Genomic DNA, 27,776 nt, shown 5'->3' with positions numbered 1-27,776 from the left:
CAGTAACTCAAAGGGGTAAACCCAATTATCACTATTGAAAGGAGTAAACTCAATTACCAGATTAGGGGCTAAACTCAAAAAACCCAAAAAAAGCTAAGTCTAAAATATCAACATTGGCATATTGGTAATTAATCATAACTTGGTTGCATGAATCGGAATCCTTTGGCTTTAGTAGGAAATGCCAATAAAAAGGTGGGTATAGCTCACTGGTTTTAGAGAGAGAGAGAGAGAGGAATAGGGAAGACAACGAAAATGTTTGTAGTTATAACTTGTGCTGTATTAATGGCCATGGTAATGACAATGGGTAGTGTTTAAGGGAAATTATATGTTGTGGGAGGAAAAGAAGGGAGCAAAGGAGCATTTTGGAAACCAAATTTCATGAACTACACTTCTGATTGGGCTCCTTATCAACATTTTGGAGTTGAAGATGATTGGCTATGTAAGTAATTACTACTTTTTCTCTCTCTAGATCTTAGGATTATACATACCCATTTCCTCTATTATCTTACCTTCTCTTCAAAGTTAAGAAAATCTTTATTGCCTACATAAAAATCTTAATAGATTTTTCCCAATCTTATTGCCCATAAAAATGAATTTTTTTTGAAAAATACTATACAACAAGAAAAAACAGACAAACTCTAGGTAGAAGTCCTAACTGGATGATTCGTTTTTTTGATGGTTCTGATTCACTAAACAACACGGCAAGTCACATAAAATTTCTTATTGTCAGATTTTTTCTTATTCTCTAACATTATTGATCTTTTTTTTTGGCATGATGGGAAGAAATGTTAATTGTGAGATGATTTTTTAAGAAAAATTCAGAAAATCCTATGTGGCACTCCGAGCATCTCCAATGCAAAACTCAATCTTAGAAACTCGGAGTGCCACATAGGATTTTCTGAATTTTTCTTAAAAAATCATCTCCAATGCAAAACTCAACTAAGATCTCAAAGATGATGTGTCGAGAGTGGAATAGAGATATCTCAAGAGGACACTCTATTTTCAGAGTGTCCTCTTGAGATATCTCTAATTGTCCAACTCATCAATATTTAAATTTCAACCAATAGAAATCAAGTCTTCGTATATTTCCAAAATAACTAATTATTTTTTTACAAAAATAACCATGACACGTAAGTAAAATAAAAGAGTTTAGAGTGTTGCATTGGAGACATACAAGAATTGAGGATCTCTATTTTCGACACTTAGGAGTGAGAATCTCAATTGGAACTTGACAAATTGGACGAATAGAGATTTTTTTGAGTTTTGCATTGGAGATGCTCTAATGTTTTTCTCTATAATGCTTACTCTGTTCTTTCTTTTCAGATTTTGGGTTTGATAAGAAGATGTTTAGTGCGTATGAAGTGAACCGAACAAACTATGAATCATGTTCAAGAAATCATTATATCACAAATATAACCCGCGGAGGACGAGACGTCTTCCATCTCACCGAGGTGAGATCGTATTACTTCATCGATGGTGGAGGTTTTTGTTGGCAAGGAATGAAACTAGCAATTAAACCCGAAGATTTTGGAACAAAAGGGACTGCTCCGACGCTAGCACCGGAGAAGTCATCGTCAAAGAAGATCGGAAGTTCGTCTGATTCCGGCATGAGTAGTTTTCTTAGAATTGTTATTGGCATTGGTGTGGTTATGATAGGGATGGGTTGTTTTGCTTAAAATGTAATTTGGGTGTGTTTTTTTTATTGTTGAAGTTAACCAAATATGAGCTTACAATTGTCAATTAGCTCATAAATAAAACGTTCTATAACTGCAAACATTTATGAGTTTTTTCTCAGTTTCATGGGTCATGAAAAGGAACTTTTTAAACATGACTTACCAACAAATTGGATGAAGATATATGATTCAGAAGAAATCATTGAAGTAGGAATTAACTTGAAATTTCAATTCTTATTTAAAAAAAAACATTGATACAACACTACACAACAAAATTCTAATTTTGCGTCACTTGTTTACTTTTGTTTTTTTTTTTTTTTTGTTGAAAACTTTTACTTTTGCTTGGTCAGGTTAAACCTTGAAATTGACATACTATTCTTGTTGCAAATTTCATACACCATCAAGAATCAGTCTTTTGAAATTTTAAACTCTATATATTCTTTTGAAATTTCGAAGTTAATTCACATGGAAAGAGGTTGTGGTATCATTATTAAACAAAACCATAAAACAAATTGTAACAAAATCCTAACATAATATTTAGGAAACGGTTTTCTCACATAAGAAGCGTACTCTAAAAGTTGAGAGAAACTAGTGCGTTATTCAAAAATTCGAAGATAACAATAAAACCCTTTGTATAAGATGAAGGTTGGACTAGAAAGATAAACACCTTGAAGTTGTCTGTGTAATAACTTAATGGGGTTGATGGAGGGAGGAATGAGAAGATGGGTCGGGTAAAAGCGCGTTTTTATGCGAGTTCACCCTCGATGTAATGGTGGTATTTAAGAACGGTTGAATTTCCAGACAATTAGATCTAGGTAACAAAAAAATTCCACGTAGCACACCAGTTTCAAACACGTTTATAATGTGCGGACCTATATAACATTTATTTTTGGTGGGCTTTCCAAACGGGCTTCAGAGACGAGCTTTGTGCTCAGGTAGGGTTTTCTTGTGGAGCCCAAGTCCGCCCATTATATATAGACAGGTGGGACATGCACAGCCTATTCGGCTTCAGGTGGCTCATTTACCCATCCGACCCACCATTCCGCGTCAAACTTCGGGTTCTCTCGCCTATTTCCCACCCTTAGAGCATCTCTAATGCAATACTCAACTTGAAAAACTCAAATTGACACCTAGGATTACTTGAGTTCTTAAAAAAAAGGACTCTGCAATTGAGTCTTCTTTTGAATATCTCAATTGGCCCACATCTATATATCTAGATGTGGATAGGTGCTGACTGTGACAAATCCTGGATAAATCCAACCACCCGTCCCACATCACCACTAATTCCAACAATTGGATTGACCCAGGCGTCTATAGACATATTCTCTCAACAGACATGTCTTCTCGGTTCACCATCATAACTGGACAAATCTTTTCCTTTCCAGGTTTCCAAAAAATTGACTTCTCTCCCAATTGTTAAAAATGGGGGTGAAAAACCTATGTGATATATTAGAATCTTGCAAGAAAACACTCTCTTCACCACCTCCATTAAGTATCTTAATTCGCAAAATTTCTACCATTTTCTGAGTCAACCCAGAAAGAAAGCTTTTTGTTTTTGTCTTTTAATCATTTTTGGTGTTTGATTTTAACAGGAACAAAAGGGTTTGCGTAGCTTTATATTTGTTACTGGTTTGCCCTCTCTCTCTCTTTCTCTCTAAAAATGAAATCCTTTTATGGGTATCATCAATTCTACTCAAAAACAATAAATGCGGTTTCTGTTCCAGTGGAAATTCTTAGTGGGTATCTATTTTTACATGGATTATTTGCTTGTTAAAATGCTATGAATGGTATGATCTTAAAAAAAAAAGTTGTGTTTTTTTATTTGAGACGGTCATTTATTGTTTTTTTCTTTTAGATTAACTTAGCATATAGCTTTCCTTAATCACAATTCACAAGCCTTATCAATCCTCGAAAATGTAACACTCTTGGATAAGGCTAACTTTCATAACAAGTATATAGGGCATAATCTTAACAAAAAAAAAATATATAGGACATAATCATATGTAAAGTACAAGACGTTTGATTATGTACTCTATATAACAAAATGTCATATACTTTCTCCACCAAAAGTGTCAGTAAAGTACATTCAATTTTGTAATTTTCATTTTTCAACTGATATGAAAAGATGTTTGGGTCTGCAATGCACTTCTGTTTGGTACAAGATTGGGTGGTCATAACCCACTTGTTTTTGGGCCTTTTGCTCAACCCCCACGGCCCGAAGATAAAATAAAAAAATACTATGTTAGAGCAGCTCCAACGTGCATGGGGCTGGGGCTCCCAATTTGAATTTGGGAGCCCCAGCCCCCAGCCTGCTCCCTCCAACCCGGGAGCCCAGGGGCTGGGCTCCCGGTGGGGCTGGGAGCCCCAAGCTCCCAGGCTCCCAAATGGGAGCCCGGGCTGGGGGCTCCCAGCCCCAATAATCTTCCCGTTGGGAACTCCGAACGGCTAGTTGGGAGCTCCCAACGGGAATATTGGGGTGGATCCCCTTTAAAAGGGGATCCACCCCAATTTTTCTTCATATTCTCCTTCTCTCTCTCTATTTTATCTCTCTCTCTATCTATTTCATATTTTCATCTCCTCTCTCTATCAATTTCTCCTCCATTAATTTTTTTTTTCAATGGATCCAAATGCCAATTTACATAATTTAGGCTATGTGGAAATGTTGAACTCTGATTTCAATTATGTCGATGAAGTTAATTTATCCAATGATGGGATCGAAGAAAGGGTCGAAGAAAGTCTTGATTGTAATGAAACACCAATGTCGTCGGTTTCTAGTAAGCGTTATACTAATGATGATGATATTGTGCTCGTTCATGCTTATTTGCATATTGCCACCGATGCGATTATTGGTGATGATCAAAGAGGGGGTACTTTTTGGAGCAAAATTACCGAACACTTCAACGAACGTACAAATCAAAATCGTGTACCAAAAGGTCTTAAATGTCGTTGGGGCGAAATTAACAAGCAATGCGCGAAGTTTTGTGGGTATTTGGCATTGTTGGAAAGGAACCCAAAAAGCGGAGAAAATGATAATGATCGGGTAATTACTCTTATTTTACATTTTGACAACATTATGATTTATTTTTGACACATATTTGAAATTTTAAAATTTTATTTTTGTAGATAAAATCCGCAAAGGCAATGTTTAAACAAAACGGCAACAAAGATTTTAGGTTCGAACATTGTTATACAATTTTGAAAGACCATCCCAAATGGTCATTAAATTTATCTCAATCTTCGTCACACAAAAGAAAAAATTCTTTTGACCAAGACGAAGGATCTCCCTCAATAACCCAACAAAGACCACTTGGAAGAAAAGCAAGCAAGGAGGCTAGAGATAAATCCAAAGGTAGTGAAACTTCCGCGGTGCTTGAATTGTGGAAAGAGAAAATGGAGAAACAAGATAGTAGAGATATACTTATCAATGAAGCCATTATTTCGCAAAAAGAAAATCGACTACTTCAAAACAAACAATTAGAAATGAAAGAAAAAGAATTAGCCATTGAAGAAAAAAAAGTAGACGCTAAAGTGTGGCAAATGGGGATAGACTTGGTGGGCAAAGATACTTCGAACATGACTCCCGAACAACTTGCTCTTCATAGGATGTTGATCTCAAATTGGCAAAAGAAAAATCTATGAATTTTAGTTGATTTGATTATGTATGACTTTGTTAGTTGTTTTGATTATGTTTGAATTTTAGTTGTTTTGATTATGTTTGAATTTTAGTTGTTTTGGTTATGTATGAATTTTAGTTGTTTTTTATTAAACCCGGAATTTATGTATTTTTTTTAAATAGCACTTCATTGATTGAAAACCAAATACATAATCGAAATACATAATAACTCCCTACAAACACATAATCGAAATATCAACAGTGGCATATTCGTAATTAACCATAACTTTCTTGCATGAATCGGAATCCTTTGGCTTTAGTAGGAGGAAAATGCCAATAAAAAGGTAATAGAGAGAGAGGAAGGAAGGTAATAGAGAGAAGAGAGAGAGAGAGAGAGAGAGAGAGAGAGAGAGAGAGAGAGAGAGAGAGAGAGAGAGAGAGAGAGAGAGAGAGAAGGTAATAGAGAGAAGAGAGAGAGAGAGAAGAGAGAGAGAGAGAGAGAGAGGAATAGGGAAGACAATGAAGATGTTGGTAGTTATCACTTGGGCTGTATCAATATTGATGGTAATGAAAATGGGTAGTGTTTCAGGGAAATTATATGTTGTGGGAGGAAAAGAAGGGAGCAAAGGAGCATTTTGGAAACCAAATTACATGAACTACACTTCTGATTGGGCTCCTTATCAACATTTTGGAGTTGAAGATGATTGGCTATGTAAGTAATACTACTTTTTCATCTCTCTCTCTCTCTCTAGATCTTGAGATTATACATACCCATTTCCTCTGTTATCTTACCTTCTCTTCAAAGTTAAAAATATCTTTATTGATTACATAAAAATCTTCATAGATTTTTCCCAATCTTATTGCCCATAAAAATAAAACCTTTTTTGGAAAATAATATGAAAAAAGAAAAAACAGACAAACTCTAGGCAGAGATCCTAAATGGATGATTCTTGTTTTTGATAGTTCTGATTCACTAAACAGCGGCAAGCCAAATAAAATTTTGTCCGTCTGGTTTTTTTTATTCTCTACCATTACTGATCTTTTTTTTTTTTTGCATGATTTGGAAAAAATATTAATTGTGGGATCTAGTTGCCTTCTTTAATCAAGCTAAAATCTCCTTCCAATATTTTTCTCTATAATTCTTTACAGATTTTGGGTTTGATAAGAAGATGTATAGTGTTTATGAAGTGAACCGAACAGACTATGAATCATGTTCAATAAATCATTATATCAAAAATATAACTAGCGGAGGACGAGACGTCTTCAATCTCACCGAGGTGAGACCGTATTACTTCATCGATGGTAAAGGTTTTTGTTGGCAAGGAATGAAACTAGCCATTAAACCAGAAGATTTTGGAACAAATGGGACAGCTCCTGCAGCAGCACCGGAAAAGTCATCGTCAAACAAGATCGGAAGTTCGTCTGATCCCGGCATGAGTATTTTTCTTAGAATTGTTATTGGCATTGGTGTGGTTATGATAGGGATGGGTTGTTTTGCTTAAAATGTAATTTGGGTGTGTTTTCTTATTGTTGAAGTTAACCAAATATGAGCTTACAATTGTCAATGAGCTCATCAAACTCTATATGCTTTTGAAGTTTCGAAGTTAATTCACATGGAAAGAGGTCGTAGTATCATTATTAAACAAAACCATAAAACAAGTAACAAAATCCTAAGAACATAATATTTAAGAAACGGTTTTCTCAAATACGAAGCGTACTCCAAAAGTCGAGAGAAACTAGAAGGTCTGCGTTATTCAAAGATCGTAATAAATGCCTTTGTATAGGATGAAGGTTGGACTAGAGTGATAAAGACCTAGAAGTTGTCTGCGTAATAGGGTTGATGGAAGGAGCGAGGATATGGGAGCAGACGTAGTGGAATGAGAAGATGGGTTGGGTTAAAGCGCGTTTTTATGCGACTTCACCCTCGATCTAATGGTCGGATTTAAGAACGGTTGAATTTCCAGACAGTTAATTAGATCTAGGTGACAAAAAATTGCGTTCACTCACGGGTTTCAAACACGGTTATAATGTGGGGACGTATATAATATTTATTGTGGGTGGGCTTACCTGATGGGCTTCAGAGACAAGCTTTGTGCCTGAGTAGGGGTTTTCCTCATGAATCCCAAACCCGCCCATTATATTTAGACAGTTCGGGCATGCACAACCTATGCCGGGCTTCAGGCCGGCAGCCCATTTACCCATCGGACCCCATCATTTTGCAGCAGAATTCGGAGTCTTGGGAGTCTCGGGCCTAATTCCCACCCTTAGAGCATCTCCAATGGGACACTCAATCTCTAACACTTAGAGTGCCACATAGACTTTTTGGAGTTTTTGTTAAAAAATCATCTCCAATGGAACACTTTATTAGACACTCTAATATGAGGTGTACACATTTATTGTAGAGTGTCTAGAGAGAGAAACTCTAAAATGAGAGTGTCTACTTCAGACACTCTAAGTGTTACTTTTAAATTTCAACCAATAAAAAATCTTGCTTTTCAACTACTTTTTATCAATTGAATTGAAGAAGGACATGTGTATTAAGTATAGACACTTTAGAGATCTCCATTGGAGACCAACAAAAATTAGACTGTCTCTATATTGACATTTTGGAAAGAGAATCTCTATTGGCCCTTGACAACTAGGACTTTTAAAGTGTTTGTTAGAGTGTCCCATTAGAGCATCTCCAATGGGACACTCAAACTCCAACACTTAGGGCAAGTCCAATGTGGGGCTCGGGCTCCCAATTTTGGGAGCCCTTGATTTTTAGGAGCCCCGGGGCTTTTTTCAATTCCAACGTCGGGCTCCTAACAGGGGCTCCCAAATCTAAATTATGTACGTGTGTAATGTACGTGTGCGGACTTTTAATTTCAATTTTCAACTATAAATTATTAATTTTAAATATAAAATTGAAATTTAATATTATGTTAGAGAGAGAGAAGGAATTTTGAAAAGATAAAAAAAATTAAAAAAAGAAAAAATTAGAGAAATGATTGGGAAAACAAATTTAAAACAATTTATACTTTTTGAAAAAAAAATTAGTTTAAAAAAAAAATTAAAAAAAATAAAAGAAAGTGGGGTGGATCCCCTTTTTAGGGGATCCACCCCAAATATGGCCGTTGGGAGACCCCCAACGGCCATATTTGGGGCTGGGAGCCCGGGAGCATGGGGCTCCCAGCCCCACCGGGAGCCCAGCCCCGGGGCTCCCGGGTTGGAGGGCTGGGGCTGGGGCTCCCAAAATTTGAATTTGGGAGCCCCAGCCCCCCCACATTGGACATGCTCTTAGAGCACCACACATGATTCTTTGGAGTTTTTGTTTAAAAATCTTCTCTAATTGGACACTCTATTACATGGTTGTATTTATTATAGAGAGACACACTGAAATTAGAGTGTCCACTTGAGTTTTTCTCCGTGCTACCCCAGCTATTTACTCCAAAATCATGACCTTTAGAGCAATCCCAACCCAACAGGGGCTTAGGCTTAAAAAATCATTTTTTTTTCAACTCAAAATTAAATCAAGGGGTTTAGCTTCAAAATGTGTGTGATCTTGTTTATGCGCGAAACATGTGTAACCTATTTTCGAAATATAATTTTTTTTTTCAAATTTTTAGACTTTGAATTTCTCACTTTTTCTACCTAATCAATTAGATTTTATTCGTTGGATTTTAAACTAGTTAGATTTTTAAATGTACGTGACTATACTTTTTTTCAAAAACTAATTAGATTTAGATAAAAAAAACTAATTTTGATCGTTGGACCACATCCAATGGCTAAGAATGTATGGTCACATGACAGTTGGAGTCCTCGACGGTCATGTGGCGAGGCCTTCAATCGACTCTAAAGGTTGAGTCGACTAAAAGCCCCTCTTTGGGCTGAGCTTCAACTTCGCCTCTCTCGGATGGACATGCTCTTAGGGTGTATATATTAGAGAATGTCTTTATTAGTGTCTCCAAATGACCACTTAGGGAAGAGACACTTCAGAGATTTACTTTTGACACTTACAATTTATAGAGTTTGTCTTGAAGTGTCTGATGGGAGATGCTCTTGGTCCGGACCTTTAACCGGGTGATCAAAGAGAACCATTGCAGAAGGATTCCCGAACAGAAAGAAATACTCGCTACTCCCACTACTGCGCCAATGATATATACATGGGAAAAAGATGCTATGCCCGGCACATCTCCCGACTGAATCCCGGCCGGCTGATGTGTCGGGCATAGATTTAGAGAGAGAAACTTTTTAACTTTCTTTCTCTAAATCTATGCCTGACACATCAGCAGGGAGATGTGCCGGGCATAGGCCAATGGTAAGGGGAGCTAAGGATTGTTGTTGGGGAACTATTATGGTTGGGGAGCAGCCAAGATTAGTAAAGGGAGATGTAAGTTTTGAGTTATTATTTTAAAGACCTTCTAAGATTCACAATTTAAGGGACTCAAGTATAATATATGGAAATATACCAGAATTAAAGAAAAGAAAAAAAAACGGTGCCTTCTTCCACTCGATCTATCTTCAAATCGTCTCTCCTAATCTATGTCCGACTTCTTTCAATCTTTTCCGGTCATCAACTACAAAATTCCGGCTAATTCTTCCCTAGTATTTTCTCTATTGAAGAAGACATCAACCAAAATCTTGTGAGTTTTTATTACCCTTTTAATTTCTAGGGTTTTTGTAAGTTTTATATTTAGGGTTTTAGTGAGTTTTACATCTAGGGTTTTGCTGAGAATTTGTAATAAGATGATATTAGTTGCTTATTTGTTTTCCTCCTTTTGTTATACTTAAGATTGTTTAGTTAGCTTCAAAACTTGTTATTGCAATATGTTCTTTGATTTGGCTCTGGTACTTAGGCGTTTCGTAAGCTAAATCTTTTATCAAGTACTGTAAACAAATGTAGACTACTACAACATGTTATGCACTTAGAATTTTTATGTTTGTTTTTGCAGAACAAGCGAATTGGTAAACTCGTAGATAATAGGAAAGCTTGTGGTGGCGAAGACACAAACAAACCGATAAGTCCGAAATTGATGAACAAAATGCAAGACACCCTCGAAAGCATATATCAAGATTCTGCTGAAGAGGGAAATCAAGTCTCAGACGAAGAAGATGAGGGTGATTCAATCGATGGCGGCGATTCAAGCGATGGGGATGAAGATTATGAGTAAAATTGACAATAGTATAATTTGATAAATCTCTTTGTGACTATTTTGTAAAGAGAATTGATATTTTATATCTCCAATATAATCTACTATTCATCAAATTTCATAAATGGGAAGAAATTTTAGTAATGTACCTAGTTTTTTCATTTTTTGAGGTTCTGCTATTACAATGATGAAATCATGGATATGTGGTTCCCTAGGTTGTTTTCAATTTTTTTGTCTAATTTCCCTCAACTGGGGGGAAATTTGTTAAAGAAAATATCATAATCATGTGGTTCCCTAGGGAAAACTTACTGTTTTCACCTTGGTTTGCCTAATTTCCCTTTGCTGGGGGGAAATGTTTCAAAAATTTCCCCAGGGAAATATCTGAACGAACCGAATGGTTCTGCCTCTTTTTGGGCAATTTTTTAAAGTTGAAGGAAGAAAGAAAAATAAAATTTAACCGAAAATATTTGTCTTGGAATTTCTTACATCTTTAGAAAGATCTTCATCTATAATAACATTGTTTGATTGAGTTGGTGGTTGTTGGTTCAATTGAAAAATATGTTATTCCTCCATTAAAGAAGCAACATCATAGATATCGTGAGACATAATAAACGTTAGTATCCAATAGAGAAGAGAGTGAACTCATTGCTTATTAGTAATGGTTCTTGTATAACTTGATTGTGGAGAAGAAAGATAGATATTGTTATTGAAATAATTAGGGTTTAAGGAAGAATAGAAAAGAAAAATTACTATCAAACTTTTTAAAATTTTGAATTATATAATTTTTTCTAATCCATCTATATTTCATTATTTAGTTTCGGATCCAAAAAAATAGCTCCTAATACCAAATTGGTATAGGGAGTTGTAGTACAAAAAATTGACTTTGTACTACAGCTCCCCAACAACAATCTCCAGCTCCCCTTACCAATCGCCCGGGCATATCATCACGGCTTATCTGTGCTCTTAGTTGTTTTATGTAATTACAGATCGAGGATGGGTTTGGTGAGGGGAAACATCTAGTTGTCTCTGTGATGTCGGCAATGGGAGAGGAGCAGATCTGTGCTCTCAACGATATTGGTCCAAAGTAGCCAAAGGTCTCCGAAAGAGTGATAACTATTATAATAAGGTTAGTAATAGTTTAAGGAGTTGTATTTATTTCGGATGCTTTTGAAACATCAGCACGTATGATACGTTTTACTATCGAACATCTATTCGATGTTTTGGAATATTTTGCTTGTTCAGTGAGTTAGTTTTATTTAGTTATGAATCTATATTCCAAAGGTACGAAGTTAGTTTTATTAGTACTAGGTTTACGTCGACAGACCCCTCTTGACTTCGCCGGTAAATCACATTTGATAAAGAAATTTGGGAAATCCATTTGTTTAGAGATATTTCTTTTGAATAAAATTTCTTTGTTGTTGAGAGAAAGAGAGAGGAGAAAGAATTTTAAGAGAAAACAAGAGAATTTCAATTTTAAGTCAACTAGAGGCCGTTGAGAGAGAAATTAGGAAGACATGGGAGAGTGGGTCAGTTGTTTTCATCTCTCCCGTAATTTTCTATTAAAAATTGGCAGTTATTCTAACAAATTTTGGCTGATTTACATAGGTACCCTTCTTTTTTAGTCTATTCACATAAAAAGATTTTATATCATCCGTCGGATGTATTCTCAACCAAATCTCTAAATTAAAATGGACGGTTGCTAGTTAGGGGAATCCCCTTAACCAGATTCGTTCCAGCGAAGGCACTCCTTCAGTAGAACCGGAGTGAGAGACGAAGGGAAGAAGAAGTGGTGGTGCTAGTGAGCAGAAGTTGTGACGGCGTTTATGGTCGAAACTGGTGAGGTGTGAGTGGTCAGAAGTGGTGGTTGTGCTAGTGATCAGACGTTGGGGTGGTGTTGTGGTCGAAAGTGGTGAGGTAATGAGGTGTGAGTGGCCAGAAGTGGTGGTTGTGCTAGTGATCTGAAGTCGTGGTGGTGTTGTGGTCAAAAGTGGTGGGGTGTGAGTGGTTGGAAGTGGTGGTGGTGCTAGTGGTCGAAAGTGGTGGTCGTTGGAGGTAAAGTAGAAAATAAAGATTAGGGCAAATAACAAACAAGTCGATTTTTAGACTCAAAACAAGATTGCCTCTTTGGTCAAATCTAATTTCTTTATTCTTCGAAGGCTTTTTTTGATGTCCCAAAGTCCCAACCATCTGAAACCTAACTTGAGGTTTGGATTCTACTGATCCAATTTTAGACTATAACACACTGTTTTCTTACTCATGATGAGTGACTTGTCTGGGTGGCTGATATGGGTTGATTTTGGACCCATTGGTTCAGAGGAGTCAGATTCAGAAAACGAGTTAAAAAACAAACACAGTCATAGAAAGCAAAACCAATAACATACAAATTGAAACCTATCTTTTTCGATCCCATATAATTGACGATTTTAAAAGTCACAGTAACAAACTAACAATTTTTGTCTCAAAAGGCAGGAAATAACTTTGAGATTTAGAAAAGCAGAAATTGAAGAAAAAACCTACAGAACAATCTTGTTCTTGTTAGTTTAGCTCGGATTAGAGCCCACCGACAATCCATCTAGCAAAAAATAGCCCTGAGAATCATCTCAACAGAGTTTAACAGAGTTTTACGGAGTTTAATGGATCATCCTACGATTTGCTCCAAATTAATGTTTATGTGCAGCCTCTAGTACTTCAGAGGAAGCCCTATTGGCGTACACAGGATGGAGAACATGACCCTCCTTGGGCTCGACATGTACCCACTTACGCCCACTTAGCTTATGACGCTCAAACTTCACACAACCTTCTTTCATAGCAAAGAGAGTATGATCCTTGCCTATTCCAACATAATTTCCTGGATGGAACCGGGTTCCCCGTTGACGGACTATGATGTTTCCAGGAATCACTCTCTGCACAATACAGTATATATATGTAACCAAATATAATTTAATCATGGGTAATAAAAAGATTTGTATATAGACAAGGTACGACGAAGGAAGGAAGAAAGGTGTGCGTGCCAAACGAAATAAATGCATTTAGTGAATGAAAGGCGAAGGCTTATATTCCCATTTCTTAACTGCTATAGGCTATTTTGGGTGTTTGTGAATTTGGGTTTATTCTTCCGAATCCTGTCACCAGATATAAGGGCAACTCCAGGCCTTTAGTGGGACTAGTTGTCTTGGCTTTACTCTCACTCCATGTTTTTCTTTTGATTTCTTTCCTGTGAAGAAGTTGGGGTTGGGAATTAATTCGGTCTTGGGACTGGACAACGGCCGATCCCCCATTTCCCATTGACCTGAGCCTACTAACTCGGTCGAGTTTCACTAAGTTATATATAGGCCACAAAATCTACATTAAACAAACTTGGGGAGAGTTCAACATGAAATTAATTCGGGAGGATCAGCCGTCAAAAAACTCCTTAGCCCTCGGGGAGTCTGAAAGTGGTACTTTGTTTGTAAAAGAAGGTTTTGACTTAGGATTATGAAGATACCTCCCCACCAAATTTCTTCACCCCCAAATTCTTTGGGTTCGAGTCACGACCATTCTTTGTAGACCCTGCTGTCTTTTTTGTAGCCCATCGCCTAGCCAACAAACTTGCCGCTCCTCCATCTACAGGACCAAAGATTCAATGAAGAAAACAGCAGGAAGCATTAGATCATAAGTAGACAATGCCATGGTATTGAGTACAAGTTCTTTACCAGAAAGACCACAGTAGACTGAACCGGTTGTGACCAGGTCTCTCAGATTCATTCTTCCACACATTGTTCTAGCAAAATTGTTCATTATATTCATCTGTGAATGAAACAATAAACCTGAAAGTACCTCAATTATCAAAACATCAGCAATGTTAGTAGTGTTAAATATATCAATCTTGACAGATTAAAACTTGAAAGTAATACTTCCAGAAAGGGCGAGCTTCAAATAAAGAAGAAATTATTGTGACGAAGAGCAATAAAAGCAAAAATGCAGCAATCTAAATAAGCAACCATGCAGTTACACAAAAAATTTACATGGCTCAGTCGTAAAACCTACTACACAACGAATAATGGCGCGACAATTCTCAGTATGTATGAAAAACAAGATAGCCGAGATTTCTCAAGAATTGTTTAAATATATATATATAACCCAGTACCTCTAGCACTCTGCACCTCCACGAATTCTCCCCAAAATCCAAAACGAAATAATTCACCTTACATTGATAACCACTCTTTATAAGATTAGGGAGAACATAAAAAAAATGTCCCCGGGCTAAAATTTAAGCGGCTCTTTCGAGTCGAACTTCAGGTTTAATATCGCCTCATTTGTCAGCTACTACTTGGTGTAGTGGTTGGGCGCTCACTTGAAAGTCACACGTTATATTCTCATTGCAAGTGAAAATCCATGGATCTTGGGGTAAAATTAATACAATAAGCTCTTACAAAAATGAGAAGCGCAACTTGAATGTCACATAGGCATTTCCTCAAACGTTTGTTGCGCAACACCCATAATTATTTTAAAACTAACCAAAACCCTAGTTAAACCACAATCGAGAGGAGGACACTAAAGATAGTCATCGATACCCAAGAAAAGAGAGATGGATATTGACATAGTTCACTTACCTGCTTAAGATCCACAGTGGGAGGGAGAGAGATTGATGGAACAGATATTAATGGTGGAGATGGCCGGAGGTAACTCGTTTATTCGTGAGAGTTTCGTCCAGACTCGGAAGTGGAGGACGATTCCGTGAAGGGTGCACCTATAAGCGCCCCTCATTTTTACCCTTTAGCCATCCCTCTCTTAGCACCCGTGGGTCTCGAACTGCCCTGAGTCTAAGGGTGTACACGAGCCGAGCTCGTTACGAGCTCGGCTCGACTATTGCTCGTGCTCGACTCGAATATTAACGAGCACGAGCTTAACACGAGCCCAAAATCATGCTCGTTTATGTAAACGGGTCGAGCTTGATCATTCTTTAGTATATCATGAGCTACTCGTGAACAGCTCGTTTAACATACTCTTGTAATATTGTAGTACATAATTACGTATTAATATTGAAACTTGTACATGAAATATCAACCATTAAAAAATTATCGGAATATGAATCATTAATCATTAATCATTATTATTGTATGTGACAAATGATCATTGAAGTATTTTGATAATTTAAAAGTTTTCATTTGAAGTATTTTGTTAAACGAGCTTAAAAGAATGCGAGCTCGAGCTCTTTCAAACTTATACGAATCGAGCTTGAACAAGTGGACAATTACTCGAACGAGCTCGAGCTCGACAGTCAAATACATGAACCGAACTTGAACATCTTACTGCTCGGCTCGGCTCGGCTCGACTCGAGTACACCCCTACCTGAGTCCGTGTTGTTCAAACCCCGCACCGATCAGACCCAGTCCGAGAGCCCATGGACTGCCTAGACAGTTGAGGCGCTTGGAATGAGGGCGAAATAAGGCCACCTGTTGACACACTCTTGGGTGAAAACAGAATGTCAATATGAGAAATGTTGACATTGGTGTACCTTACCCTACACCTAGTGTACACTCTTTGTGCACCATACATGATACATCTTATGTGCTAATAAGATCGTGACAATTTTGTCTCTTCAGACCTTTTGAAAAGGTATGAAAATATAATATTGCTTCCTATTCAAGACAGTGCTCAAGAGCCTACACGAGAGTGTGTTTGTATCATTTGTGAGCCAGCAAAGTCAAACCATGTACTTTTTTTTTTGTTGAACATCAAACCATGTACTCTTGATTCAACAAAAAAATGTTAATTTCAATTTGGTCTCATGTTTGTGGTCAATTTTTTTTATTCCTTTCTACCTTTATTTAATAGACATTTTTCTCTCTTACTTGTCATCTTTCTCTCTTACTTGTTAGGTTAGGTTGTCCACAATAATCACCCGCCTATTTCGTTGGAGAGAACACCCTTCGCTAGAATAAAGTAGGTAGAGAAAGAGAGAGAGAGTAGAGCGTGAGGTAGGAGGAAAGAGGAAAGGGTTAGACATTTTAATTTTTAATTTCAATGAAAATCGTTGACAAAGGACGAGCCTACTGTCTTTGTAGATTGAACAAGAGAATGTGAGGTAGAAGAGTGGGATAAATAGAGCACATGAATGGGAGAGATAAAGCGAAAGAAAAGAGCTAGTGAAGTGACGGAGAGAACGAGAGATGGGTGGATTAAAAAATAATTACAGAAATATTATAAAAGTAAAATTGGGAAAAGAAAATGAAAAAATTAAAGGTCTCGAGGTTGAAATGAATGCAACCAGTTGGTCACAAAATGGGATCCAAAATGGAATTAACTCGAACAATATTATAATATCAAAAATGATAACAAATGTTTTGAAAAGCGTCTATTGTATATTTTGTCAATGTCGTTAAAATATCTGGGAGTGTCTCAACTTTTTGTGATAAAGCGATGGACAAAAATGATATTATCGTACATTGTAAATTTTCGGAGTCTAAGCAAAGATTATAGTTTCTTTATTGTTCACTGTAAATTATCGTACATTGTAAATTTTTGGAGTCTAAGCAAAGTTTATAGTTTCATCAAAAAAAAAATAAAAGTGGTTTTTTTCTTGTGAAAAACAATAAATTTTGATCAAAGAGATTTACAAATATCAGATTTCGACTAAACATGTGATTTATCTAAATAATGGTTTTGACTGAGATAGGAACTACTAAACTAGATTAAAAAAGAACAAAGTATACTTAAGCCAATTGATTTTTGGAGAAAGAAACATATTCCATTAACAATCCGAGTTAATACAATCTATCAGTTCACGTGGGATAGTTTCCATCGGCCATTGGCCTTCCTTGTTGAGAGATCAAGCGAATTGAGTATAACCACATCCTAACAAGAATTAGTAGCTCAATTAACACATCCTAACAAGAATTTGAAAAAAATTATGAGGCTAGATGCAGAAGCTAATTTAGTGAATGAATTGACCAGATCCAATGGATTCGAATGAATCTATTAAGCTCATTTAAACAACATTGTTGTAGTCTAACCCAAGTTATAGAATGGTCAACAACCCTTAGTTAGAGAGGTAAGATGTATAATCTTCCACCTTAGAGGTCAAGGGTTCGAGGCACGCTGAACAATTCGAAAAAAAAAAAAGTTTTAGGATGCTAAATGAGTCTTGACTCCTATAATACGTGCATCACTTTGAAATGAGTATTTAGTTAATATGCTTCCGCATCGTATGACTAAATGATGAACTAATAAAGAATTAACTGTTAACAAACAAATAGACAGCTATATAACAAAAACTAAAAGTTTAACAAAAAAAAAAAAAAAAAAACTAATTCTCTTTTCTAAACATAACTATGAACCAAAAATTCCACTATTTTGAAGTCATTTACTAACAGAGTCAAAGTCACCTGAAATATGTTTAAACAATAGAAAAAAATAATAATACTAGCCTGTACTACAATTATATAACATAAGACGTGCCATCTTCGATCTTTAAAAGTAAGTATTTATCTATTTTTTGTTGCAGAAGTAATGATCTATTCGATCTTCTATTATTAATCTTTGTGTTTGATCTGTTCTTCTATTATTTCTACTTCACTTTTTTGTTCTTCATCTTTTAAAGAATAGAATTATCTCTTTTGATTTTGATCATTTTAAAATAACAAAAGTCTTGTTACCCAGACTGTGGTGATTGGAAATTGTATAATTTGCTTGAAGATCTGATGTTGTTTTCTCTGGTTTGAAGTAATTAGTGTTTTGTGGAGAAGTATAGGCTTGAGATCTGCCAGAGGAGCTTCACTTCCACCACCTCTTTCCCCTATGCCTGGACCACCTCCTCCCCATATGCGTGGAGGACCACCTCCGCCACCTCCTCCCCCTGTGCGTGGAGGACCACCTCCGGCACCTACTCCCCTTATGCGCGGAAGACCACCTCCGCCACCTCCACCCCTCCCTATGCGCAGAAGACCACCTCCCCCACCTCCGCCACCTCCTCCCCCTATGCGTGGAAGACCACCTCCGCCACCTCCGCCACCTCCTCCCCCTATGCGCAGAAGACCACCTCCACCCCCTATGCGCAGAAGACCACCTCTGCGCGGAAGAGTACCTCCTCCCCTTATGCGTGAAAGACCACCTCCACCACCTCCTCCCGCTATACGCGAAAGACCACCTCCGCTGCCTATGCGCGGAAGACCACCTCTGCCACCTCCGCCTCCTATGCATGGAGCCCCACCTCCGCCACCACCTCCTCCAAAGGTTGGAGCCCATTCTCCTCCACCTCGTCCTATATGTGGAGCTCCGCCTCCTCCAATGCGTGGAGCACCACCCCCGCACCCACCTCCTTCTGAAGGTCGTGCGCCTCATATGCCTGGACCTCCAGAAATGGAATCAAAATTGAGAATTTTGGCTTTCGAGATCCAATTCAGGTCTCAGGTTAGTTCATTCATCATTTTTGTTAGGTTCAAAAAGAAGTTGGTGCATCTTCCTTAGGGTTGGGCCGTTTTGACCTTTTCTTTTTGCAGATTTCAGATCTTATAAAGAGTTTAAACACAGTAAATTCTGCTTGTGAAGAGGTAGTTTGTATTATCATGAATTTGACTTATTTTTTTGTGAGCCTGTTGAACTGATATTATAATGCACGATCAGGTGCTGAATTCTCGTAAACTGAAAGAAATTATGAAGAGAATTCTTTTCTTGGCGAATACTTTAAACCAGAGAACTACAAGAGGTAACTTTAGTTTCCCAAATATTGCCGGATCTGATGAAACATTTTGCTCCTTTTGGATTTTTAGTATATGTCATATTTGTTTTCTATCTTGTCCTAAAAGAACTTGAAGGATTATTACGTGCAGGTTCTTCCGTTGGGTTCAAACTAGACTACCTCCGTAAACTTAGTGATACCCGTGCCTCTAACAATAATATGACACTTATGCACTGTCTTTGTAAGGTATGATTGCTTTGTGTTCTTTTTCTCATTGTTGAGTCTACCAAATCTTAGTGACATCCGAACTCTCTTTAGTCTTCAAGAACCTAGTAATATAAGCTAGAAACATGAGAGTAAAGTGGTGTATGTTTAAGGGTATTGCTTGCTGTTGATAGACAGATACATTATCTGTTTTTTCCTCGTCTAGACCCATATAATGTTATTGTGTGTTATCACTAACCTGAATGTTTCTTTTTCACTGGCTTCAGGTGCTTGCCTCCAAGTCACCACGACTCCTACATTTCCATGATAACCTAATTAGCCTTGAATCCGCGTCAAAGGTCCTTATACTTTTCTCCTCTTTTTTTATGTTGTCCCATCGTCAAGGTTGCATGTCGTGACATTCGAAAAAATTTCCCTGCAGATACAACTGAAGTCCTTAGCAGAAGAAATGCAAGCAATAACTGAAGGGCTAGATAAGGTTAAGCAAGAGCTAGGGGAATCTGAACAGGATGGCAAGGTATATTATAACTTCTAAATCTGTAGCTTATCTTCTTTAGTCTATACTCTCTTGTCATATCTGTTTCACGAACTAACAACTCAGGAGGATACATATAATTGTAATAATTTGAATAAATTCATAGATCACGCTATCTTATATTCTTTTTCATACCCTTATTAGGCCCCTATTTCGTGTACTTCGTCTTCGATATTTTGGTATAGCTTTAAGATCATTCTCATTAATTCTCAATATGCTAGCAATTCTCAATATGGGTCTGTAACCATTACTGAAGTAATAGATGAAATTAGATTACGAAGACTGAAAACCCACCTTTGATATAGAATTACAGGAGAAATGAGTGATTATATAAAGAGAGAAAGCAAGAGAGAGATAGAGAGAGAGAGAGTACAGTTTTGTACTCAGTACTCTGCAAGAACATATGTACAATGTTGAGGACTGGAGTAAATGGTGTAGTACAAGGTGAACTGGTGAAGGAATAGGCTGGAGAAAATATAAATATAAAATGGAACTAAAGTAGTATTTGAGTAGTTAATTAGGGCTGAACTTCGATTCAATTGGCTGAATTTAGATCCGATTGAATAAGAAAGTCAGATTCAAACAACGGAAAATAGGAGTCAGATTCAAACAACGCAAAATAAAAATCATCACTTAGGAAAGAAATAAGCGTAACTATGAAAAAGAGAAGAAAAAAAAACAGAGGTACATTAGGTTGATTCCGGTCGGTGCAGTTGGAGACTGAACGACACATAACAAAGTCAAGCGTTGGGCAGAAGACGAATTTCTAGGGCATATAGTGAAGAGGGATTCACTGATCTCAACTCATATTTTTTGACTTGATTATTGATCATAACCTATATAACCTACAAGATTGTGTGATTTCTAAAGGTTGCAACAATGTTGCTCAATTAACATATGCTAACAAGAATTTTAAAAAAATTATGAGGCTAAATCTAATTTCGTGGAAGAATTGCCCAGATCCAATTGATTTGAATGAATCTATTAAGCTCATCCAAACAACATTGTTGTAGTCTCACCCAAGTCAGGCCGATAAATGAGTCTTGACTCCGATACGTGCATCACTTGAACGAGCATTGATAAAATCTCCCGTTGAGTTAATATGATTCCGCATTATATGACATAAGTACCTTGGATGATGAACTAATAACGAATTAACTGTTAACAAACAAATAGACAGTTATATAACAAAAACTAATCCTCATTCCTAAACATCAATCATATGACTTCTTTGATTTTAAAAAGATGCACAATTACTTAGAATTGTACATTACTTGAAATATTTGACGTCAATTTTCACAAACATAGCAAAAGTTATGGCATTTCGACTAGATATTGCGAAATTAACAATTACACGTTGACCTAACCCTATACATCTCCGCATTGGTTGAAAGGATTGAAGATTGAATACTTCTTGGGTTAAGATTCAATTGACTTAGTTTAACAATTTTATGTTTCAATTGTAGTTTAATTTGCAAGTTGACTATAATACATTTGGTAGGCAAAACATGAGTTTGCATTGCTTTCACACCATAGGTTAAATGTATATTTTATATTGAATTTGCATTTTTTTTTAATTAAAGTGCCATTGACAGAGTTCGAGTCAAATTAAATAATACCTTGACATTTCCAAGTTTTATACTTACATTGAATTGCAATCAAATTTACTACAGATTCAACTGGATAGTCTCATCTGTTGCATTGATTAAGTAACTTTTGTTTATGTTAGATAAAAATCTAAAACTTGAAATATGAAATTTCACTTGTTTCTTCAAATCATGAAATGGAAGTGTCCATTTGACCTATCTAAATGACCAATCCATGTTTATTTTTGGATCTATCTATACCCAGACCCTGGCTAAAATAACTATGTATCAAGATTCCACTATTTTGAAGTCATTTACTAGCAAACCAAGTCAAAGTCACCTGAAATATGTTCAAAAAATAATAACTAGCCTGTACTACAATTATTATATATACATAACACATCCCATCTTCGACCTTTGTGTTAGATCTGTTCTTCTATTATTTCTACTTCACTTTTTTGTTCTTCGTCTTTTAGAGATTAAAATTATCTCTTTTGTTTTGATCATTTTAAAATAACAAAATTCTTGTTACTCAAGACTGTGGTGATTGGAAATTGTATAATTTGCTTATTTGTTTGAAGATCTGTTGCTGTTTCCTCTGGTTTGAAGTAATTAGTGTTTTGTTGAGAAGAAATATAGGTTTGAGATCTGCCAGAGGAGCTTCACTTCCACCACCTCTTTCCGCTATGCGTGGAGCACCAACTCCACCACCTCCTCCCCCTATGCTTAGAGGACCATCTCCGCCACCTCCTCCTCCTATGCGCGGAAGATCACCACCTCCGCCACCTCCTCCCCCTATGCGCAGTAGACCACCTCCGCCACCTCCTCCCCCTATGCGCAAAAGACCACCTCCAACACCTACTACCCCTATGCGCGGAAGACCACCACCTCCGCCACCTCCTCCACCTCCTCCCCCTATGCGCAGTAGACCACCTCCGCCACCTCCTCCCCCTATGCGCAGAAGACCACCTCCAACACCTACTACCCCTATGCGCGGAAGACCACCACCTCCGACACCTCCTCCCCCTATGCGGAGAAGACCACCTCCATCCCCTATGCGCAGTAGACCACCTCCACCACCTCCTCCCCCTATGCGCAGAAGACCACCTCCAACACCTACTACCCCTATGCGCGAAAGACCACCACATCCGCCACCCGCTCCCCCTATGTGTAGAAGACCACCTCCACCCCCTATGCGCAGTAGACCACCTCCACCACCTTCTCCCCCTATGCTTAGAGGACCACCTCCGCCACCTCCTCCCCCTATGCGCGGAAAACCACCACCTCCGCCACCTCCTCCCCTTATGCGCGGAAGGCCACCACCTCCGCCACCTCCTCCCCCTATGCGCAGAAGACCACCTCCAACACCTACTACCCCTATGCACGGAAGACCACCACCTCCGCCACCTCCTCCCCCTATGCGTAGAAGACCACCTCCACCCCTTATGCGCAGTAGACCACCTCTACCACCTCCTCCCCCTATGCGCAGAAGACCACCTCCGCCCGCTATGCGCGGAAGACCATCTCCGCCACCCCCTCCCCTTATGTGTGGAAGACCAACTCCACCCCCAATGCATGGAAGACCACCTCCGCCACCTCCTATGCACGGAGCCCCACCTCCGCCACCACCTCCTCCAAAGGTTGGAGCTCATTCTCCACCACCTTGTCCTATACGTGGAGCTCCACCACTTCCTCCAATGCGTGGAGGACCACCCCCACACCCTCCCCCTCCTTTTGAAGGTCGTGTGCCTCCTCTACCTGGACCTCCAGAAATGGAATCAAAATTGAGAGTTTTGGCTTTCGAGATCCAATTCAGGTCCCAGGTTAGTTTATTTACCATTTCTGTTAGGTTCAAAAAGAACTCGGTGCATCTTCCTTAGGGTTGGGCCGTTTTGACCTTTTCTTTTTGCAGATTTCAGATCTTATAAAGAGTTTAAACACAGTAAATTCTGCTTGTGAAGAGGTAGTTAGCATTTTCATGAATTAGACTTATTTTTATGAGGCTGTTGAACTGATTTTATAATGCACGATCAGGTGCTGAACTCTCTTAAACTGAAAGAGATTATGAAGAGAATTCTTTTCTTGGCGAATACTTTAAACCAGGGAACTACAAGAGGTGACTTTAGTTTCCCAAATATTGCCGGATATGATGAAACCTTTTGCTCCTTTTGGATTTTTAGTATATGTAATATTTGTTTTCTATCTTGTACTGAAAGAACTTGAAGGATTATTACGTGCAGGTTCTTCCGTTGGGTTCAAACTAGACTACCTCCGTAAACTTAGTGATACCCGTGGTTCTAACAATAATATGACACTTATGCACTGTCTTTGTAAGGTATGATTGCTTTGTGTTCTTTTTCTCGTTGTTGAGCCTACCAAATCTTAGTGACATCCGAACTCTCTTTAGTCTTCAAGAACCTAGTAATATAAGCTAGAAACATGAGAGTAAAGTGGTGTATGTTTAAGGGTATTGCTTGCTGTTGATAGACAGATACATTATCTGTTTTTTCCCCCTCTAGACCCATATAATGTTATTGTGTGCTATCACTAACCTGAATGTTTCTTTTTCACGGACTTCAGGTGCTTGCCTCCAAGTCACCAGAACTCCTACATTTTCATGGTGACCTAATTAGCCTTGAATCCTCGTCAAAGGTCCTTATACTTTACTCCTCTTTTTTATGTTGTCCATGGTCAAGGTTGCATGTCGTGACATTCGGAAAATTTTCCCTGCAGATACAACTGAAGTCCTTAGCAGAAGAAATGCAAGCAATAACTGAAGGGTTAGATAAAGTTAAGCAAGAGCTAGGTGCATCTGAACAGGATGGCAAGGTATTATAACTTCTTAATCTGTAGCTTATCTTTTTCTTTAGTCTATACTCTCTTGTCATATTGGTTTCACGAACTAACAACTCAGGAGGATCCATATACTTGTAAGCTCATTCTCATTAATTCTCAATATGACTAGCAGTTCATTGATATCATTTTTGTACATTTTATATGCAATTTCAAGTATCATTTTCTATTTTTCTTTCCTTTCTGTTTTGTTTAGTTTCTTTAATTTTGGACTGTTAATTAGTTTAACATTGAGAGGAAAAGCGTACGCTATCAAGTTCCGTATTTACAGAGTAATTGTTTCGAGCAAACTAATTTATTATCCTAACTGGATCTGTTATCGTATAGACGTTGAAGGGATTCATTGGCGAAGCTGAAACACAAGTTGCAGCATTAACATCATTTTATTGTGTTGTGGTATTCATCTATCCATTCAAGTTTATGTTCGACTTCATAATGTTGTTTGGTTTTCCTGATTGCTCTTGTTGGTCATGTTTGGTTGCTGAATAGGGTAGAAATGTGGATGCACTTGTTCATTACTTTGGTGAAGATCCTAATCGTTGCCCATTTGAGCAAGGTATGTTTTAAACCAATAGTCACATTCTGAAATCTGAGTTGAGCCAATTCAGACCTCAAATCAGATTCCAGTCTGACCAAGAAACAAGTAATCACTATCTCTTTTATCGTTGTAATGTCTATGTGAATTGTGATGCACTGTGATTATCCGGTTTCGTCACTGACTCTGTATTGGAAATCCCAGTTACGGCTACTCTCTTGAACTTTGTGAGGATGTTCCAGAAAGCACACGACGAAAACTGCAAGCAACTTGAATTAGAGAAGAAGAAAGCCCAAAAAGAAGCGGACATGGAGAAGGCAAAGGGTGTTAATCTGACAAAGAAGGGCATGAGATAGCTAACACGACTTCAATTTTGCTCCCAAGAAGGCCAATTAAGATTTCAATCATGCTGCAGTTTCCAGTGACTCTTGTTGCCAAAGCTGCTTTAGAAATAGGCCTAACTGTCTAAGCAACTTCCGTTTTCCAGGGATCTCGTAACTGTAGTGTTCTCTTCTTTTCTTCCCTCCACTAAAAAAGGGCGAATTAAGATTGTGATTTCTCACATGTCCACTATACATTTTGGTTCCCACTATACATTTTGTTTATGGACTCAAGTCTTGAAATGTCCATCCGACATTTTGTCAAAACTTTAAAATATATTAAATGTCCCGAAATTTCTTAATAAATATTTCCGTATATTTTGTGTATGAATGTCCACCAATATCCCGATCCACTCCCCCGACCTAACTATAATGTATACTTGTGACCAAGAAGGTAATAAATTCTTTTATGTATTATTGTGCCTTTGATACAAACATATCCCTTCAGACACTTAACGTGACAAAGCTGTGGAGAAAATGATGTATTGCAAACTTATATCGCGTTGTAAAAGACAGTTTTGACATAGGATTATGAACATATCTCCCCACAAAATTTTCTTCACCCCCAAATTCTTTGGGTTCGAGTCACGACCATTTCTTCGCAGAACCTATAGTCCTTTTTGTGGCCCATCGCCTAGCAAACAAACTTGCTACACCACCATCTGCAGGACCAAAGATTCAGTGAAGAAAGCAGCAGAAAGCATTAGATCATAAGCAGACAATGGCATGGTATTGAACACAAGTTCTTTACCAGAAAGACCACTATAGACTGAATTGGTCGCAACCAGGTCTCTCAGATTCATTCTTCCACATATCAAAACTTTAGAAGTGTTAAATATATCAATCCCCAATGGTTGAAGCTTGAAAGAAATATTTTTTGGAATAGATGAGGTTCAAATAACGAAGAAATCATTATGAAGAGGAGAAATAATCTAAATAAGCAATAGCGCAGGAACACGGAAAATCTATGTAGCTCGGTCGTAAAACCTACTACACAACGAATAATGGTGCCATAGTTCACACTATATATGAAATACAAGATCACCGAGATTTCTCGAGAGTTTTTTAAAATAACTCATAATTCTAGCACTCTGCACCTCCACGGCTCCGCGGATTTTCCCAAAATTGAAAACCGAATGATTCCCCTTACATTGATAACCGCCCTTTATAAGACTAAAAACATAAATGGGTCGGGTTAAAATTTTGGCCACTCTCTCCAGTCGCACTTCAGGTTTGATATTGGCTCATTTGTCCACTACTACTTGGTGCAGTGGTTGGACGCTCACTCCCTAAGCCGGATGTCCGAGGTTCTATTCTCGTTGGAAGTGAAAATCCATGAGTTATAGATCTTGCTGTAAATTTAATAGACTTTGAGCCTCCTCCCAAGGTACTTTGTTGGAGAAAGAGAAAACAGAAATAAACCCTTAACTTAACTAATAATCCAACAATGTTGTGGTGTGTTTAATACAATAGGCTCTTACAAAAATTAGAAGGGCGTGTTGAATAAAATGTCAGTCTGACTTATAAGATCAATTTTGAGATAGTGTCCCACAGGCATTTCCTCAAACAATTGTTGTGCAATCCCCATAATTCTTTAAAGACTAACCAAAACCCTAGTGAAACCACAATCAAAAGGAGGACACTACTCCCGTTCCTCATCCATACAATTTATGACTCTCAACCTCTAAACAAACTAGAGATGATAATAATAATTGATTCCCAACAAAAGATAGATTTAATAGAGATTGACATAGTTCATTTACCTGCTTAAGATCCTCGTGGTTCTCGGACAGGCCTGAGTATGTATCGTTCAAACCCAGCACGGATCAAGCACGATCCTTGAGCACACAAACTGCCCCGATCCGTTGGAGCGGTAAAAGTGAGAATCGCCCAAAAGTAGAAAAGAGGGCGCTTATAGACGTACCCTTAGGTGAAAGGAGAATGTGAGATGGGAGAAATGTCTACTTGGAGCAGATTACTCTCTCTGTTGTCCAACAACACAAATGTTTGAACTTTGAAGTCAAACGACGTATTCTTGTTTCAACAAAACAAAGGGTTAATTTGGCCACGTATGACCATCAAAAAAAATTGGAGTTCATATTTGTCCAGCATTTTAACTTGGTCCCCAAGACAATATTTTGGGTTTCCTTTCATTTTTACCTTTATTTATAAAGTATCTACATTTCTCTATCCCCTTTCTTTCTTATTTATCTGAGTTAGGTTATTTATTTTCATTTTAAATTAAGATCGTCAACGAAGGGCCAATATACTACCTTCTTATATTGAAGAAGAGGGTGTGAGGTAGAAGAGTGGGAGAGATGAAATGGAGGAGTGGGAGAAACTAAAAGAAAGAGTGAAGTGAAGGAGAGAACATGAGATGAATTAGGATAAAATTGCCGAAATGTCATAGGGTAAAACTGAATTTGTTGACAAAAAGTTTCGTATATTTTGTCTAAGAATGTTCGTCAATATCCCAATCCACTCCTCCCCACCTTAGTGTAATGTGTACTTGTTACAGAAAGTAATGAATTCTTTTATGTACTAGGAGTTATGATCGTATGTTGTAAATTTCCGAGTCTACGTCT

At 37.8% G+C, this 27,776-nt stretch overlaps 3 protein-coding genes and 2 long non-coding RNA genes across 8 annotated transcripts; 3 read left to right on the top strand and 2 right to left on the bottom strand.

The window, feature by feature from the left end:
- The first annotated feature begins 217 nt into the window (after nt 1-217).
- LOC147547901 (uncharacterized) lies at nt 218-1,774 on the top strand. Its single transcript, XR_015238785.1, has 2 exons — nt 218-439; nt 1,324-1,774. It is a non-coding gene; the product is annotated as an uncharacterized LOC147547901 (long non-coding RNA).
- A 4,085-nt stretch (nt 1,775-5,859) lies between these two features.
- Nucleotides 5,860-6,788, top strand: LOC147547900 (early nodulin-like protein 19). The gene is made up of 2 exons (XM_086667964.1): nt 5,860-5,998; nt 6,436-6,788. The coding sequence occupies exons 1-2, from the start codon at nt 5,860-5,862 to the stop codon at nt 6,786-6,788; spliced, it is 492 nt and encodes a 163-aa protein (XP_086524090.1).
- A 6,008-nt stretch (nt 6,789-12,796) lies between these two features.
- Nucleotides 12,797-15,334, bottom strand: LOC147547899 (uncharacterized). Of its 2 annotated transcripts, none has more exons than XM_086672060.1 (4): nt 15,011-15,334; nt 14,111-14,224; nt 13,903-14,021; nt 12,797-13,321 (listed from the first exon to the last, which is right to left on the bottom strand). In XM_086672060.1, the coding sequence occupies exons 2-4, from the start codon at nt 14,202-14,204 to the stop codon at nt 13,079-13,081; spliced, it is 456 nt and encodes a 151-aa protein (XP_086528186.1). In that variant the 5' UTR covers nt 14,205-14,224; nt 15,011-15,334; the 3' UTR covers nt 12,797-13,078. The 2 variants fall into 2 exon arrangements, with proteins under 2 accessions (XP_086528186.1, XP_086528187.1); XM_086672061.1 differs by having other exon boundaries at nt 14,111-14,234; nt 15,011-15,274.
- A 2,538-nt stretch (nt 15,335-17,872) lies between these two features.
- On the top strand, nt 17,873-25,518 carry LOC147547898 (formin-like protein 6). 3 transcript variants are annotated; one of them, XM_086666573.1, is made up of 14 exons: nt 17,873-18,809; nt 18,899-18,949; nt 19,023-19,104; nt 19,229-19,323; nt 19,569-19,640; nt 19,724-19,819; nt 23,336-23,386; nt 23,458-23,539; nt 23,664-23,758; nt 24,004-24,075; nt 24,157-24,252; nt 24,604-24,672; nt 24,766-24,832; nt 25,016-25,518. In XM_086666573.1, exons 1-14 carry the CDS (start codon nt 18,198-18,200, stop codon nt 25,165-25,167), a joined length of 1,692 nt encoding a protein of 563 aa, XP_086522699.1. In that variant the 5' UTR covers nt 17,873-18,197; the 3' UTR covers nt 25,168-25,518. The 3 variants fall into 3 exon arrangements, with proteins under 3 accessions (XP_086522699.1, XP_086522700.1, XP_086522698.1); XM_086666574.1 differs by lacking the exon at nt 23,336-23,386; XM_086666572.1 differs by lacking the exons at nt 17,873-18,809; nt 18,899-18,949; nt 19,023-19,104; ... (1 more) ...; nt 19,569-19,640; nt 19,724-19,819 and adding an exon at nt 21,843-23,246.
- Nucleotides 19,445-27,200, bottom strand: LOC147547897 (uncharacterized). Its single transcript, XR_015237036.1, has 4 exons — nt 26,955-27,200; nt 23,976-25,853; nt 20,857-20,995; nt 19,445-19,717 (listed from the first exon to the last, which is right to left on the bottom strand). It is a non-coding gene; the product is annotated as an uncharacterized LOC147547897 (long non-coding RNA).
- Between the last annotated feature and the right edge of the window lie 576 nt (nt 27,201-27,776).

Source organism: Eschscholzia californica, unplaced genomic scaffold (assembly GCF_041429995.1).
Source record: "Eschscholzia californica isolate CP2 unplaced genomic scaffold, dmEscCali1.0.p SCAF_3, whole genome shotgun sequence".
Taxonomy (NCBI): domain Eukaryota; kingdom Viridiplantae; phylum Streptophyta; class Magnoliopsida; order Ranunculales; family Papaveraceae; genus Eschscholzia; species Eschscholzia californica.
The sequence above is the reverse complement of the archived record's forward strand: the minus strand, read 5'-3'. Positions and strand labels throughout refer to the sequence as shown.

Coding starts and splice junctions, on each gene's coding strand:
- LOC147547900 (XM_086667964.1), top strand. CDS start 5,860: ATGGGTAGTGTTTCAGGGAAATTATATGTTGTGGGAGGAAAAGAAGGG. Junction 5,999..6,435: donor AGTTGAAGATGATTGGCTAT/GTAAGTAATACT, acceptor AATTCTTTACAG/ATTTTGGGTTTGATAAGAAG.
- LOC147547899 (XM_086672060.1), bottom strand. CDS start 14,204: ATGAATATAATGAACAATTTTGCTAGAACAATGTGTGGAAGAATGAAT. Junction 14,022..14,110: donor AGTCTACTGTGGTCTTTCTG/GTAAAGAACTTG, acceptor TTGGTCCTGTAG/ATGGAGGAGCGGCAAGTTTG. Junction 13,322..13,902: donor TGAAGAAATTTGGTGGGGAG/GTATCTTCATAA, acceptor TGTATTGTGCAG/AGAGTGATTCCTGGAAACAT.
- LOC147547898 (XM_086666572.1), top strand. CDS start 22,110: ATGCGTGGAGCACCAACTCCACCACCTCCTCCCCCTATGCTTAGAGGA. Junction 23,759..24,003: donor TTATGCACTGTCTTTGTAAG/GTATGATTGCTT, acceptor CACGGACTTCAG/GTGCTTGCCTCCAAGTCACC. Junction 24,253..24,603: donor CATCTGAACAGGATGGCAAG/GTATTATAACTT, acceptor GTTATCGTATAG/ACGTTGAAGGGATTCATTGG.